Raw genomic sequence first — 18406 nt, 5'->3', positions numbered from 1 at the left:
GACGAGAGAAGAAATAGCTAACAATGCACACAACAAAGGAAACAAACCAGAAACACCATCAGGGTTGAGGGCACATTGATAGTGAGATAGCAAGACGAGCACGGGACAATAACAAAAAGAAACTGGAGGGTGACAAACATATGAGAAATTACTCGGACATCCTGACCATTTCTCTCATTTGTGCATCTGCTTCGAGAGAAGATGACTAGCATTTGCGACTGAGTACACACGTGTGGTGACTAAGATCCTATATGTCGTGCGTGAGCTGTCAGCCCAAAACCACTACTGGCACAGGACTACAGGACTCTTCAGTGTAGAAAGTAATTATTCCCCCTTCAACCTGCCGATTATCTATGGCAAGGGTGAGAATGCGATGTTAATGAGAGCGGCATTATCTTTGAAAAGTTCAACACATAATTATAGTATCAATTTGGAGATTAGCTGTATTTAAAATTAACATTATCCACGCTCGATACAACAGAAAACAATGTAGTTTCGCGTGTTGTCTTATCGAAAGTTCATTTTTGGAAAGATTTTATCCCAGAAATAACGAAGATATAAGGACCAAGTTAAATAAACAGAACCACTCCAAATACTTTTTGTTGATAAGCGGTTCAATCTTTTTTTGGTTCGGGCGACTCCGTGGGTGAGGAGGGAGACGGGGTCCTGCAAGTCCGTTATGTCGCTCCATCTGGATCTAGAATTTTATAAATCATACGCTTTTAATTAACCTAACATTAGCTATTATAATTCACTGCTTTCTTTCTCACTGGCATGTCTGAGGGAAGAACCTAGATCTTCCAAGAAACGTTTCCAAGCAACGCCTAAATATTCTGATTTTGGGAAGCTAATTCATTATTTAAGCTGTCTATTTTGGACTCTTCCAGAAAAATAATCTTGCAACGCCCTCTTAAACGGATTATGTAATCCCCCTACTACATTGGGGCAGATCTACTGTTTCTGTCCAAAATTGTTACCCCGTCGGTATAGGAATTATTTCTGCGCTTTTCCACTGAGAAAGACAATGAAATAATCCATTGATAAGAGTCCGCTCACATTATATTCGGACTGTGGTTACACCTCATGTCAAGACATTCGCAGATGTTGATATTCTGCTCTGGTAGACCGGTGCTGGTGTGTACAAGCGTGTATTCACAAAGTAGCTTGGATAGGGAGGGATATCAAAGGTAAGCCATTCTTTGGATCTAAAATCAAGATCACATCCCGCTCGCTTGTTCGATGTCAAACAGGACTTGGCAGAGATATGACCGACATGGGTGCTGCTGTGCTCATGCGGAAATGAAAAACCGTGCGTCTTCACTCGCGTGATCTCCAAGCACTTCGCAGCACGTGCGCTCAGACAACGGAGGGTGGAGCAACCTTTGCACGGCTACTCCTGCGCAGGGACGCGCAGCCAAGGGCAGGAGGAACTTTTTCGAAGTTGGAAGGAGCATGCTAGTAGAATTCTGTAGGTCTGGAAGTAACAGCTTCCGTTACTTCAAGTCACCAGGGGTTGGTTCCCTACAGGGTTGCATTGTACGACCCTCTTTAACACCCATCGTCTGCGATGAGAGACATGGAGTGTATCCTTCCAGCCACAACAAAACTCAGCCGAAATTTCTTATATCAGCATGTTTGAGCCACTTAGACCTTCGTTTCCCTGATGACATCAACATAAAATACAAGATTAAAAGTCCGGGCTAAATAGGTCTGTAGGATACAATTATCACACATGTTATAATGTGTGTACAAAAAGTGTATAAAACAAATAATGAAGTTACTATTTTTGTGATTCAGGTGGATTTCGCGAGTGATTGTCTGATATTAAGAAGATTAAATTATAAAATAGTTTTTTAAATTATTTTTCTTTTTTTTAATTCATTTATTTATGATTTTATTGACAGCAGTGTTCTCCCAGGACGATGAGCCAACATTAAAAAGACCGGACTATGTCAACATACTTAACGTATTAATGCTCTAGACTACATTAAAGTGGATGACAATTCGTCACCAAAATGGCTATCCTCCACTCTCACTACGGACTGTTCTCCCCAGCATGCACGGCAGAGACAAAAAACTAGATATACAAAATCGGAGCTGCGCGCAAGTAAGACTGCGCTCAAGACAAGCGCGCTTGGAGACATGGCAAGGACGCTGTCCACGAGCCTGCGTAGTATAATCACACGAGACCCGGTCTGATCCCGTACACACAACTGATCAGCCACGCCGGGGTACGTAATTCCACTCAAACGGGTGCGCATATGCACTGCTTGATAACCCTCCACCTGCTTGAAAGTTGGAGAACTCTTCCATGAAACCTAGCTGAAGAAGAATTTTTCTACAATCTGTCACAATGTACCTAACGAAACTACATTCCAGACGTATAATCCTCTCTATCTCCACGCTCACAACAAACAGCGCGCAATTTCATTGAAATATAAAAACAAAGAGTAAGATCCCCTATAGTATCCCATTCAATCTAGGCGTGGCTACAAGCAGTCTTTATTATGTGCATCGGTGATCAGACACTGGGTATGACGTGTAATTCTTCCGAACATTCCTGTCTGGGAACAACGAGTTTGAAGTATAGTCGCTCAATTTGATTAGTCGGCTCGCAGTGAATCGAATCGAAAACTTCTCTATTTAAGTCATAATCGATATCCTAAATAAGATAAATAATAAATAAACATATACCTTAAACGCAGCCTTTTAAAAACATATAAGCAGAATAACTTAGAGATGTACGGGACATTCAGATTTGTTGCCCTTAGGATAAACTGATTAATGAGAGTTACGGGACGTGCGCTCTATTTCGCGAAACGTTTAATTGCCAGTCATCACAGCATACAGACACTATTAGCAGAATAAAAATAAATTAAAAATAAATCTACGTAACTCCTCAAATGAATACTAATCAGTCATAACTCTAAAGGCTTGCTATGAAAGGTTAAAGTTGTAATAAGTTACAGTGACAGTGTTACCATGACACTCGATGCTCAATCCCTTACACTTTTCGCTATTAAGCAGTGGCGTCTGGGCATCATAGACGAAGGGAAATTATTACCAACCTCGTATCAGCTCGCAACCTGAGATACCCGAAGTCCTCTCCTCTCACGACTGAAGCGCAAAGCCACAGTAACTGTGATCATACTCGCTCCTCCTTTCGTTGATTGTCATCGTCGGAATTATTTCCGACAGGCGGTCTTGTAGGGCATATCGGGGTCGTCACTAACCAACAGCCGAGAGGCAGTCTCGCAAGGCGCTTACTAGGTGGCACGCATGCCCATTGGAGTACCTTCGTCTTGCTGAACTCACTGAAAATTTGACCTCTGGCCTGTTTCAGGAAGGTACACGTGCTCGCAGCGTTTCATCTGAGTTGGACAAGTATTGGGGTACTATGTCATGGAGGTCACATGCCCGAGACGCCGGCGGAGGCAAGTGCCCAAACATGTGAAAGTAGAGGTTCAGTGCGACGGAACACTGTCTCCCGTATGACATCCCACCCATCAGGACAATGCCATCGCACATGTTCCGGGCAGCAATAACTGAGAAAGTTCACTCTCTCCCCTCCAGCGGAATCAATCCATAAAAAGCATTGACGGAGGGATTCGAATTTAGGAGAACTGTGTCTATTGCTTCAGATCCAATACGAAAGTGCAAGAGAAAGATGAAGTAGAACATAATGCTACGAGTGGGAATTGCGGGACCATAGTACTCAGAGAGAGGAACGAGAGAAAAGGAGGGGAGGAGGATGTCTTGAAAGTGAGTGCGCGCATCACTATTTTTCGAGCAACATGCACACCCGCTGGCGAACCCTCTGTGCTCCCCGTAGAACTCTGCCCGGACTGTCCTGGCTCGCCCGTCCTCGTCATGTGTGCATGTAAACCACAAACCACCTCGGATGCCGGCTCGTCGGACTGCGATCTGTTCGCGTGAACAGAACGCAAAATCGAGCTTTCTCGCCCGATACACCACAGTATGGGCAGAGTCAAGAGCTCGTCCTTCTCGTGCCATTCTTCTATAAAACAGCTAAAACCTTGCAAAGATACACGATAATAACATAATAAATTCAGAAAGGCATAAGGTCACATGATTAAGCAAGGATCTCCTAGCACGACTCGGTTTCAGACCTCATGAGATGACCCACTGTATGGTAATCATACTCATTGCATACCAAGTCCACACTCTCCCCAGATCAAAAATAGTTTCACAACAGCATATAGTTCCCCAAGATACGCGCAAAGTCCAACAACAAGTCGTGCAATAATAAGAGACAGACCATCAGCGAACCCTAAGTAGACACATTCCGAAGTAATGTAACGAATTTGCTATGTCCTAGTCCACTCTAGTGGTGCAGATACCTCGACCAAGTCTGGTTCTCTCCTACACTAAAGTCAGAACAAGCCCGGCATTCCCGATCAGTTCTACGGAACCACCTAACCCACGAGTAGGAGATAAATCCTAAAGCTCGGGAGTGGTAATTCCGCCTGGCAATAACAAAATGGGAGCTCAACACTTGCTATCTAACAACTGTTACTACGCCAACCCTCTTACAAACTCGCATGCATCTTTGTAAAGACTGCTAACTTCGAGATGTCAAGAACCATCGCCCTTAACAACACAATTACCTTTCTGCCTAATCGTTCTCTTGCCTTCGGCGTTTTTGCCCTTTCCGCATCTGTGTGCGCGCTTCCGTCCTGTTTCTTACTTAGGTTCTAAATAACTATAGGGAATACACGACCCTCCTTGAAAGAAATCCAAGGTTCCATTCCACTTACCCTGAAACGGTTGTCCCCTTGCCTACGGCGCCCTCCTCACTGGTAGCGTGAACTGGTTTCAGGGACACGTGCAAAATAACCCGGATGGAGATAATGCAGGATTCCGTGCCCTCAACCTTGCTCTTATCTCAATTTATTTTTACAGGCATTTGTTAAGGTCAAGAGGTCAATAAAAGTACATGACTTTTCGTATAGCTTATAGCATTTATAATGATCATTATCTCTGTTAATGATAAGCAGACAGTTGTTATTACTAAAGGACGAAGTTTCCGTCTGAGTGAAGTGAGTGGTATCGCCCGTGGAGGGAAGGTAGGAGTACACGCGGTGCGGACTGCTAAGCGGCCAGTCGTCCTCCAATTACTACCGTAACAAACAAAAGGCGGCGTGACATCACAGGCACGCCGAGTAGCCTGGCAATAAAACTTCTTCCTCACCATCCGACCATTGTAACTTGCCGCAGGGTCTGATCGTTGAGGCGAAACGACTTCTATGAGAACCTACTGTCACCACGGCTCTAACCCTAGCAACTGCATATGTCTTTCTGATTCTGCTGAACCAGTACTTGTGTGGCTGTCAGAAAAGCGAGTAGATAAAAGTTTCCAACTGAATACACCACACACGCCTCTCCCACCCCACACCACCCGTTCACTCCACCGCTACCAGGCCCCCAACCTGTCAGAGGTTCGGACTGAATGTATATCTCCACCAAACAAAGACAAAACCATAGATATTCAAAGGAGAGAAGATGAAACAGCTCAAATGACACGACAAATAAAAAACAACTGAATTTCAAACAAAATCAAATGGCTGGAGGCACTGTGATACAGATGAATACACTAACAAAAGCAAAATCACCAGTAAAATGGAAGCACCAAAAATTTAACCACTAACAATTACTCACGATATACCAAACATTGATATACACACGAATACAAAAAACGTAAAGTGAACAAGATAAAAAAATCAGCTATAAAATAGAGTGGGTCTTGCAGTTTTAGACTGGAATCAACATGTCTATGGTAAAGACAATACATGTGTCCGTGTGGAGTTGTACGTGGTCATAGAATAATTTCCGTTTTGAAGTGCAATATCGATGGTAAATTATCCCCATATCGATTGTCAATTTATCAATGATGGTTGGATCTTTATTCAAATAATATTATTCATTTCCAATTCTTCATCAGAAAAACTACTGTCTGCTTCAATTATGTGTTTCTACTCTAATGTTCGGAATCAAATTTGTATTGTTCAGTGATACATCTCCAGATATCCTCTACTAAATTATAAGTTTTCTTTTTAAAGTGCGTTAGTCAAGCTGTCTCACGATTGGTGCTGTACACTTGCTTTGTGTAATTGGAAGCTAGAGTCTATCACATGTTCACCCGTCCAGTCTAAAACAGCGAGACCTCCATCACCACGACGGGCATCCCGTCATAGTGCAGATCGGGTTTTTATATGAACACGCTTAGGCAGTACATGCACCCATATATATTAAAACAACTTTCAACATAAAATGGTCACATAGACAGCTCTAGTATCCTCAGGATGATCACCATTATATATCAAACATGGCCGTGCAGTAGAAACAAAGTCGCTCAGCAGCAAGCTTGACAGCAGCAGGATGCCAGTCAGCCACCCCATTAGAGGATGGTATACCAATAGAAGCGATTGCATGCAAGGTGAGCCTTGGTACAATCTTGTCATGGATGTTTTGGAAATGTGTAATTACAATCCATCCAACAAAGTGCCTAAGTCTCAAAAGGCTGCTCGCCATCGCAATGATCTATAAAATATCCAAAGACACCTACACATGATCTTGCCGCCGCTCTTGTCGCTGAGCTGAGGAACTGGCCACGTCTGCGATGTTGACTCTACTAACTTGCGCCAGTTTTTTCATGGACCCAGCTTTCGATACTCTTAGCGACGTGCCAACTTCCCTCGTTGATGTTCCTAACACCACCTTACTTTTTTACTAACTTATTTTATCGTCACGTTACGATCTGTACCAGAACGTGTTCTGAATTTCCTAATTACGCCTGACTCATTCATACTTGCAGTACTCCTCTCACATCCACTGCCTCGTGCCGCGGAGTGCACACGTCGTTCCTCTTGTGATATGCTCTACGGAGGTTACAACCTTGTGAGTCGACAGTCCTAAAGTAACATGATCAGTGTGAACGAATTTTTTCCGACAAGCGTGCCGTGCATCTGTCATCACACTGATCCGTGCGGCACACTGAATCAGAGAGCTTATATATACATCTAACGCTCTCTGCCTGAATGAGTCCACACTGCTTTCCAAAGCACCAACTTGCATAACATCAGGAGCTCGCGACGTAGAGTTCATCGGCGAAGGGGGCGGCTTGTCCGTCAAAATCGAGTATTCGGAATAGATTACACAAGGTAGAAAAATGCTAGACTTTGTTATCCGGGATGGACTCTGGAAGGAACAGACGCATACGAAAGTTAGAAAAACCGCTTTGGAGAAGTGTGTGAATGGGTGCTGTGCACAGGCGCTGACGTGATGCCCACTTTCGTCGTTCAAAAAGTACGAACACTGTACCAAACCAGATGGAGTGCCGTATGTCGGTCACAAATGGGAATAAAAAAAAAGGCAAAACTAAACGAGAGAACTAAAAACCGAAGTTTAAAATTCCATTGCCATTTTTGTTTGTGTTATTTGGGTTGTTTGCCTTTGTCTCCTTTCCTGTCCCTCTCTCTCACAAGGGGAGACACACAAACAAACAAGGGTGCTAAACTGGTCCTAACCCTTTTGATATATACAAGTCTTATCCAAGTCAGTCCAGTTCTCGTTTTGTTGGACTCAGGAAGACCAAGCAGACGATGACCTCCCAATGGTCTGGTGTCTAGATAAGAGAGAAAAGATGTGGGGCACTATGTTGCAGTCGTGAATTGTTATCCATTTGTAAAAGTTCGAACATTGCACTCAAACCCGAGGTGTACTTTAGGTCAGTCATCCAGGAGGAATGAACTGAAAGTATAAATATTTTATCCCCTCTTATGAGTAAGAAGATGTAAGGAAGACAGCTATGTTCAGATAGAAGCCGTTTCGCCTCACTTTGTCTGGCTAGGACAAAACCCTAACCCTGACAGTATGTTCAGTTGCAACCCGTTTCACTTCAGCTTTCTCACCGCCACACCAAGTACTCAGCTGAAAAGACGGTTTAACGCTTGCGATCTCCAACTTTGCCTCGGGGCCAACTGGGTAGCAATTAGGGAAGACTGACCGCCGGTACTGACCCCGTGTACTCCTACCTTCCCTCGCACGGGCGAAACCATTTGAAAACACGCCCATTTCGACTTCGGCCTTTAAGCTTACATTTTCTGTTATTGAATATTACATTAAGTCAGTCATTCTTACATGTCCTAGTTTGTCAGTTCGAACTTTATTTCATCTTCCTCACCATTGTCATTATCAATGACGTCATCGTAACACATTTTCTTCATGTAATTAAGGTTATTAGGTTAATATGCTTGTGTAACTTTATTTCCTCGTGAATCGAGAGTCTTTCGTCCTTCACCCCGAAAGTCAACGTGCACTCGCAAGGACAGCACAGGACACATCGTCCCACCGATGTAAAAGTACCTGTAGATTATTGCAGTGTAACAGTGGGTTTGATATCACCCTGAGAATTACATACAATTAAAGTCCACTTGGACTCCTTGGACTCGCAATCGTGTGTTTAGCACAGATAGGCCACAGAACGTTTGTCAACTACAGTGAAAAATATATTTTTATTTAATTAATTTACGTTTGAAAGTGACTTTTTAAATTGCTGTTTGATGTTTTTCTCCTTGATAATCGTAAGGGACAGTCTGGTGGCGCAATGGTTTGCGTCTGTCACCAAAACAGTGAGGATTAGCTGTCTTGTAGAAACACTTATATTCTTGCATTTGCCATGAATTAAAAAAAAATTGTTTGGCAGGAAGAGTTCAGATGGTTGTCCCTATAGTTTAGACATCACACTTTACACTAAGGACGGCCATGGCCTCATCCATAATTTATTTTCAACAAAACATTCAACATTTTCTATCGAACTACAACTTGACAACCATGAGAGCCGTTGTGTGGTAGACCAGGACAAAAGGACCAGAATATCGCAAGCTGTGGGAGAGGGGAGGTAACACTGGCATAAAACTGTAACTCGGGGCGCCTGGTGGTGTAGTGGTTAAGACACTCGCTTGTTACAACTGCAGTCAGCGGCTCAGGGTTCAGATCTCGTCTCGGGACACTCGGGGGTTTTCTCCAGGTAATCCGGTTTCCTCCCCCTCCCCCTCTCCCCTCATAGTGCGAAATGGCAGCAAGGTGGAAGCACTTTCCTGCTAAATAAACCATATAAATAATTAAAAAAAACTGAGCACTTGAAGCTCATGCCTGTCAGCATGTGACATGAACTGGTCTGACGAACAACTTTCACTGGCTGGTGTTTATCTTTTGTTAACAATAATACACACACGGAACAATGAACACAGACTGAGAAAGTAGGACAGACACCAATCAACAAAAGAATATTTTTCAGCGGACATATTTGTTTTCAGTAGAAACAGAACTATTCCACTCACACGCACGCAGAGTAGATGCTGCTTTGAGGAATTTTCTACTGGTCAAAATGTAGACTAAATGTATTGCAATGGACTGTCAGTGGTGGATTATAAGTTCGATTGTATCAATATTATTCAGATGATAATAATTTCACAAAATGTCTCTAAGAATTTCACTCTCTCTTTATTTCGGTCTCTCTGTATCTAAGTCCCTTTCTCTCTCCTTCACACACACACACATTCAAGACAATTTTATCAAAAATAGTGTTTACACTTTCTCACTGCTCATGAGAAACAAACTAAATTTTTGTAGAGGATGCAGGCAGAGGGACATCACCTCTCCTTATTTATTCATTTTGTTCGCATTATTTCCAGCTATTATAAGAAGGAAAAACAAATATATAAAGGGTTATAAAAATTCACAACTCTGAAAGTAAAATAGTACAATAAGCAGATGATACAGAACTAAGCATGGAAGATGACAGACTCTCTTTTGAAGAAGCTATGATACATTTGTAAAGCTGTTAAAAATAAATATGATGTTAACATTAACTTTGTCTCTTTTAATGGTTGCATAAAGGCCCGCCATAAAACATATATAAACTTAAATAAAATGAATAAAACAGATTTATCTTCTACCTTAACAACAAAACTCTAAGGATAATTCGATTAATACAGAAAGCAGCAAGACTATATTATGATAAAATGATATCTAACGCATGTATGCCATATTGTTGCTTAAAATGGGATGACAAAATAAACAGAAATGTTAAATGGCAGGTTATATTTAAAGCAAGGGCTAATATAAAAATATTAAATTAAAATAGTTTCAAATCAGCGTGCCACATAGAACTTTGAAGACAAAAGTAATATTATTCCAAGTGGGTCTACAAGATGATGTCTGCGGCCTTTGCAGAGATGAAAAAGAAAATATTCAGCATATATTTTGGAAGTGTAAATATGTTAATTATTTTTTAGGAAACTCCTACAAAATTGTATATGTAGACAAATGTACAAATGCTCCTAAGATAACTATCAGTGAATATTTGGTTCTGTTTGGATGCAGTAATAACTTTGACACAGATGCTGCAGTTGATTTAATTTTAATGCTGGATGGAACGAACATGGAGGGCACTGGCACTGACCTCCTTGGTCGTCGTCGTGGTCGCTAAAGTTGACCCGACCTTCGTGGTGACGCACAGAAGGATGTCAAGTCAGAATTACGGACACGTGACTGTCATCAGGACTTGTTCTGGTTCTGGGTGGAACTAGCGGATAGTGACCACAGCGCTACTTGATTTCTTTTGTTGGTAGGGGTGCACCACAACAGCCAGAAAGATATAGCCATCGGTAAACAAATACTTTCACTGTTTCACATCAGTTAATCATGTTAAAAGTAATTCAGGAAGCAAGTATGCACATGTTTAGACACTTGGGACATATATGTTTATACAAGAAAAAAATCCTCTTATTAATTTACAATTTCTAAATACAAATAAATCATTCAAATATTAATAGACTGATTAGTAATACAAATGTAAAGAGAACGCTTTGAAAAATAGCAGCAGAGCAGTACAACATACATATCAACCTTAGAAAAAAGTCAAAATATAATAAATAAGCTGTTAAGCTGAATAGAGGACTTTTCCATCGTTGCAGATGATGGCTGTACCCTTATAGGATTCCACACCGTTGACATCACTACAAAGACTGGTGAGGAATAACCTGAAGGATTGTTTCATTTCTACCTACTTCGTGTAAGGTATAGACGGTATTTGGTGGAAAGTTCTGTGATAAGTTACGAGAAATTCATCTGACTAATATGCGCCATAATAAACCAACATGTCCGTGATACATTGTTTCGTTGCTAGGGAACGAATTTGTGTTCTTCATCCTGGTGACAGCAGACATTTTGTCTACATTTGATATAACTCTAGAATGATATGTGTTTCTGTGTGTAAGGATGTGTGTGTGTGATATCGAGTGTTCACTGGGTGACATGGATAGGCAGTGACATTAAAGGTAGACTACTCTTTGGATTATCCACATATACGTCCAGTCGCTTCCCTTTGATGTCAAACAGGGCAGTGGTACATGTGGTCAACTTATCTTTGCTAGTAGGTCTACGGAAAATGACAAAGTCGTTGTATATTTCAGTGTCTCCTAGCACTCGGAGCACGTCGTGCTCGTCAGCGCAGGGAAACATTTCTTTAGCGCGACTGCTCCTCGCCAGAGGGCGCTGCAAATGGGAATAGAGCTTGTTGGAGATAGAGAGATGCTGATAGGTGTTGGTCTGAAAATAGCAGCCTTTGTCCTCCATGTCACCAAAGGCGGCTTCCACTACAGGGTGCATGTGCACTTTGTTGCCAAGGAGACCTGGTTGGACCTCAGCCGACCACAGAACATCAGGAGACTTCACATCCGCAATGTTGACACTGAACCCCAAGTTCCCTGCAGACACGAAGAAACTTACATTTTAATTTAATTTAATTTAATTTAATTTTAAATTTTGCCTTAGAATTCTAGAAGTCAGAGTTCAAAAGAAATTAACTTACAGATTCGTTGTTACATTATAATGATCATAATGAGGCTGTTGACAGTAACGGACGACCATTGACTTGTACACACCTCCACCTCGCCGTCTGTTCTCCAGTAGATGGCGACACTGTTCAACGGAAGCTGCGCCCAGAAGACTGCGCGTAATGCAAGCGTTTGGAGCGCCGCAATAAACGGTGTCGGTGGTCTGCGAGTTGATACAGAAAACCAACCCGTGGTCGTTGAAGCTGAAGGCCACGCCGGGTAGCATTCCCGGGTAGCACTCTGCTGGATGTGCATTTGTCTTCAGAAAGACCTGTGACATGTGACCCCATTGCTTTGGTTCCTTTCAACAGATAGAACTTTACAACGGATTTAATGAGTTCCACAGGAGACTGTTTCTGGCTTCAGTGTTAAGAAACACCTAAATTTGCCAATATATAGTTTTAGACTGGTTGTAGCTAATGGTTGATTTCGTAAAAAAAACCCAAAACAACCATACATTTCCAAGAAAAGAATTCACATACATCCATGACAGTGCCAATGACAACATATACTCGGTAGGCAAGGGAATGATAAATAGGAAAGCTTTTTAATTAAGTTAATTGCATGGAATTAAATCAAGTAAATTCTAAAGTTGGATCGACGTCAATACGTGAGGAAATGAAATGAGTATGCTTATTCGTTAAAGGCCTTGCTAAGTACTTTAAGACAAACTAGCTCAAAGAAAAACTTAAACCTAATTCACCGTAGGGTTGGCGAGCTGAAAGTGGTTTATTGTGTCAAAAAGCACCAAATGATGTAAAAGTTAACACATAACCCAATCTTTCCACAATCATTTTAATGGAATGATGATTCACTTAAGTAGTCAAAGCGCTGAGTAAGACCACCGGGCCTATGTGAATCTTGTGTGAAGTGACTTTGGACTGATGGGATCGAGCCACTTTTACTGTTTACCTTCTTTATTGTTATCGTAGCCGTTGGTTCCCTGTCCCTGTAGCATGGAAGGAAAGTCAGGATCGTCGACAACAGCGGAGACCATGTAACCGTATTGCTGCAGTGCCGTGTAGTCGTCCTCGTTGTGACCTATGACCTTAACGTCGGGTCTGTTCAGGAGGACGGTGCTGCAGCGCTCTAGCAGTCGTGTCAGAGGAACCGTCTTGCCTAGCAGGTCCAGGACAACACCCTCATCCATGTACATCATGTCCAGAATTGAGTTTTGAAAGAACATTTCTTCGTATGACACTCCAACCCCTGCTGCAAGGCCGCGAATCTCAGCCGCGTACTGCGGAAAGTTGTCTTCTCCTGATTTTACAATAAAAAAATGAAAAAAACAGTTTTTTTACGGAGATGACGGAGAAAGCAAAGAGACTTTTTACAGATTATCATTTTAGAAGTTAGTTATCCAGAATATTCACGACTTAAAATTAAACTTCGTGCAGTTAATGATGAGGATGGGAGGGTAGGGCTGTAGTGTGGGTGGTGGTGGGGTAGCTGCTACTGGTGACCAGCATCAAAGATTAAGAAATATGATGTTGAAAGGCTTCAAAAGACTTTCGTAGAAGAGACGAGGAAGCAGACACAAGAAACCAGGAGGGTGCAATGAAAGTGTGCGGTCACCTTTCTTTTGAAGTACGTCACACAGCTCGCGTCCGTCACGTGACTCGTACAACGCACGAGATGGCTGGCTCAGGTTCTCATCGTCGTGCCAGTAACGCCGGATGCGGTCAGCGAACGTAGTTCCTGTCATGTAACCCACGTCAAAATGGCTGCCCTTGGTGTAGAGGATGGGCAGACTGGGATATCGTCCTTCTCTTGGCATCTTTCCAAAATGTACTTGGATAGTGTTGATGAAACACTGTTTGTTTATATAATATTGAATATCCATTACTTCACGAATTATGCCATCAACCTAGCTATTTTCCTAGTGTAATGATATGTTCGAGAGTTTATATATTTATTTAACTGTGTTTTTGTGGATGATTATTCTGAAAACATTTAAGAGCATCGAACATGAGAAACGCAGAGGCGACATGTCGTTCTTCTGCTAACCCTAGCATATCGCATGGTTTCCTTGCTTTTGTATGTTCAGTTTTGTGTGTAGAATCACAAAAGTAATTAACCGAGGTCTTGTCGCGAGAACAATTAACGCCTCGTAACCTCTGACCTCCCGTGAGCTACAGGTGAGTGGGTGGTGGCATGTTGGTCATGTCGCCCGTTTAACCGAGCGCATCTACAGGACAGTCGTCATTTGCATGCGATTTCTTGACACTCCCATCGTAGAATATGTGATATTTAATAGATAATTCTTCTATACATACTGTCATAATTGTTAATAAAGGAAAGTTGATAAAAACTGCATTGCCTGTATCACAGCCAGGTAAACAGCCAATGCCACTAAGACATCAAAGGAGAAGCATCGCTCACAAGTGCAAGCGGCCTACATGATTTTATACATAAAGTTATTTGATAAAATAGTCAGTAAGTCATCAACTCAGCAGTTTGCTATGCTGCAGATCGCCTTTGGTTTCGTCCAATTCACACGCAACCATTCAGTCACTACATGCACCATTCCCTTGCTCAAAACAAAGAAAAGCCTGCGTAGGAAAAGTGAAGTGCGATCATTAACGGTCTAGTGAGGTGTAATTTTTCTGGCTGGATAAACACATCGCAAAACACTGTATCCAAACATTTGGGGGAATTTTCCCTGTTTTGTTCTCGAGATACATGTCGACAAAAAGTCACAATGCATAAAAAAAAGAAGGAAAGCGGACTACCTGGCGAAAACTCTCGACGGTCAGTCCTACAAACAGGTGTGACATCGAGAGCGCCGACTAGAGACTATGATGGACCATAATTCGATCCCACGACACCCGATTAAGCCATTAGGTCCCCACCCGCTCTGATTTCAATGTCCAAAGCGTCCAGAAAAAAGCAAAGTAAGTTAAAAAAAATTAATGTCATCTTCCCCCTACAGCCTGGTATAGAACATGCGGACATGCACAGGGCACAAAATCGGCACAAATGATCCAAAATTAAAACAAATTAAAAAATCTGAAGAACAACCTCTATATTTTCTGTACTGACATTGTTATAGTATGCAGCTATTAAAGCTTACCAAACCAATGCTGGCTGCTGTCTTCACCAATATTGTGATGCACTGCAACCGTGTGAGTGAAGGTAAGTATGCACACACCGGTGAGCTTTCAACTGCAGGTCATGCATATTCAGTGGGTCATAAACCAGACTAGGAAGTTTAACTTTTCTGCACTAAACTGTGGTCAGACCACCTCGACCTTTCTCTCCATTAACCAAGATTCTGGATGCTGTCTCTGCACTATTCTGTTAAAACCCATTCTCAGCCTCTTCTGAAGCTTGTGTGTTGTCATATGGGGCGACAAGATGGGGGTTGTTATATATGTTATACCTGTAGCTATAAAATTTATTTTATAATTATAAAATGTTCCTCTAGCCGGGCTATAGTGAGGTCAACGACGATCCATTTATTTACTGCGATAAAAATATTTGTCATTATTAGACTTGCAATAAATTTGTCGCCTTGTTACTTTTCTGTCTTTATTTTCTTGATACAAATTCTCGACCTTCACTTCCCACCACATAGTGCCAATAAACTAAAATCCCAGCAGACAAAGTCACTCCGTCAACCTCTCCTTGACAGTTTAATCAGAAGCAAAATGGCGTCGTTCAGGACACTAACGAGGTAAACTCGTCTGCAAGCAGTTTTATTCGTCCGAGGTTTTAGTAATGAAGCATTAAATACGTGCAGGTCAGTTGAAATGTACTTTAGTGTAAATACAAATAGCAGGCAGATGAGAAAGACTGAGGGGATGAAAAAGTCCTCTAGTCACATTTGTTTGTGCTTTCCGTAGGCACCGACACACACACCTTCCCGATGGTGGGATGCGGGCGATGACACAAACATCGTTTTTAATTGAAAGTATTTCACGGATTATCAAGAACATAAATTTTACTTTTAAATGACAATAAAGAACAACTTCTCGTCGTCTGTTCAGAGTATGTCTTTGTTTCTGTTGTGAGGTGAGTAATAATGTGTATTTTGTGAGGACAACCACGAGCGGTGGCCATTGTCCGTGTAACGCGTTTTGATGGTTGGGTCGGTGTTGGTGCTCGCATTCACAAGCTGTCGCAATGGATATTAATGTACACATATTGAATGAAATCAGCAAAGATTGACGGATATGCCTATGTATTTTTAAAGAAATGTTAGTCATCAACAATAAAAGGTGAGGCAAGGTATTTGTCAACTTTGAACTGATGGAACTCGAAACAAGTACGAAATACCTCGTGGTTCCCTAGGTGAGCGCAAAATAATATTTTCTGCTGATACATCACATAGAGGGTTCGAGTTTATGATAGTGTGGGATGTTTTCTGTAGCTCCTGTGATTGCCTTGATGAACTGACTTTCCTCTTACATTTCTCTCTGTGTTGATTCTGTAATACCTTGTAAAACCATTCAAACAACAAACCGTGGATAACCAGGAGCTTGAAACATCTACTTAATAAGAAAAAAACCGTATTTATTTCACCGGTGATGCCTTTGCTAAAATATATGTGGATAGAGAGGTAAGGGACGTGATCAGAAGAGAGAGAGAGAAAAAAAAAGAATAAAGACAAGATAGAGTCACGTGACTGTGCCGGCGACCTTTGACATTCCTGGCAGGGGATCAAATGCATGGTATCTGTTAATCAGAACACGGACTGCACTAGGAAACCAGTCAAACTCAATGGCGAAAATGATCTGGACTTTGCCAAATGTTTTGAATAACTATTATGCACTTTTTTTTTGGTTTTTGAGAACCATTAATTTTCCGAGAAAGTTAGGGAACTCTGACAGTCGCTTGTCTCCGACACCGACATAGTTATTTCAGAGGTCTGTGAGACGAAATCGCTATAGGTCAACAAGTGGCAGGGGCTGATGGGATCTGTGGGCGTGTCCTACACAACTGTGTTGTGCCGTTTGTCGGAGTGTTTCAACACCTCTTTCAACTCTCTCTCGACTCAGGCCACATTCCAGCACCCTGGAAACTTTCCAACTTCCTCATTCTCCCCAACAAACCTAATCCTAGTCAATCCAAAATTATGCGGCCAATAGCACCAGCTTCCCTCGTAATGAAAAAACTCTCGAGAAAATTGTCACAAATCTCATATTAACATCCAGGGCCGCCGAGAGCCAGCCCGGGCCCCGGGACAGAAGACCTCTCCGGGCCCCTTGTACTTGTAATCGTAAATTATTTTCCCAGTATATAATGTATGTTTACAATTCGAATCTCAATATCTACACTCAAACTCAACTTCTGCATGTGTAATGCTTGGGTGTTCTGTCCTCAGACTTTCTTTAAAGAAAAGAAAAGGAGAAGAAGAAGAAAAAAATCACTGACCAAGGCCGGGCCCTTGACAGCTCGGGCCGGGTACACCAGACCCTGTCCCCCCCCCCCTCTCGTCAGGCCTGTTAACATCTGTACAGAGTAAATTGGACACACTGCAATGTGCTTATAGGAAGGGGGATGTATTGACGATGCCATGTTGTTCATTCTGAACACACATAAACATTTGCATAAGCCCAAGACTACGACTACTCTTCACTGATTTTACTTCTGCATTCAATAAAGTCCAACCTCACCTTCTGGCTTTGAGACTGATTTCTGATTTTGATATCCCACATCAACTGATTCTGTGGATAGTGGATTTTTTTACTTGCAGACAGCAGTGGGTGTATCTAAATAGTACTTATTCTAATATTGTTGTTACAAGCACCGGGTCCCCACAAGGCTGGTGTCTATCAGTGTCTACCTGTTGTTTATCATGTACACTGACGGCTGCAGAAGTAGAGAGGAGAACAGCTTCATCATTAAGTTCTCTGATGACACTGCATTGTTGACTCTTTGACAGGAACATAAGAAAGATCATGGTAATGCTCTAACAAATTTTGTACAGTGGTGAGACGAGAATTTTCTGGAGTAGACAGCAAGGATCCATTGGTAAACAAATACTTTAACATCAGTTAATCATGTTAAAGCAATCCCAGAAGCAAGTATGCACACGTTTACACACTTAGGGACATGCATGTTTATACAGGAAAGGAAATAATCCTATTATTTATCAATTTACAATATTTCTTAATATATTAAGTCATTCAAATATCAATACACTGTTTAGTAATACAAATGTAAACATAACGCTTTTACAAATAGCAGATAGAAGTTATTTGGTGGAAAGTTCTGTGATAAGTTACGAGCAATTCATCTGACTAATTTGCGACATAATAAACAAACATGTCCGTGATGTCTTGTCTCGTTGCTAGGGAACGAGTTCGTGTACACATGGCCGCAGCTTGTTCTTCATCCTGGTGACATGTAAACTACTGGTACCTCCACCACAACACGGACTGGGTATCTGTGTTGGGAAAACCCTGACCTATGATGAGAGCAACAATATTTTGCTTAGTGTTGAACTGAGGTATAATGTCAAACCTCTAAGAGTTATGTCT

At 41.8% G+C, this 18406-nt stretch overlaps 1 protein-coding gene across 1 annotated transcript; it reads right to left on the bottom strand.

Moving 5' to 3' along the window:
• Positions 1-11402: 11402 nt before the first annotated feature.
• LOC112563001 lies at positions 11403-15093 on the bottom strand. The gene is made up of 5 exons (XM_025236674.1): positions 14995-15093; positions 13497-13734; positions 12834-13181; positions 11970-12192; positions 11403-11792 (listed from the first exon to the last, which is right to left on the bottom strand). The coding sequence occupies exons 2-4, from the start codon at positions 13696-13698 to the stop codon at positions 12011-12013; spliced, it is 732 nt and encodes a 243-aa protein (XP_025092459.1). The 5' UTR covers positions 13699-13734; positions 14995-15093; the 3' UTR covers positions 11403-11792; positions 11970-12010.
• Positions 15094-18406: the final 3313 nt, after the last annotated feature.

The sequence above is a fragment of the Pomacea canaliculata genome, linkage group LG4 (genome assembly GCF_003073045.1).
Source record: "Pomacea canaliculata isolate SZHN2017 linkage group LG4, ASM307304v1, whole genome shotgun sequence".
NCBI classification, from domain to species: domain Eukaryota; kingdom Metazoa; phylum Mollusca; class Gastropoda; order Architaenioglossa; family Ampullariidae; genus Pomacea; species Pomacea canaliculata.
This window is presented reverse-complemented; position numbering and strand designations above follow the sequence as displayed.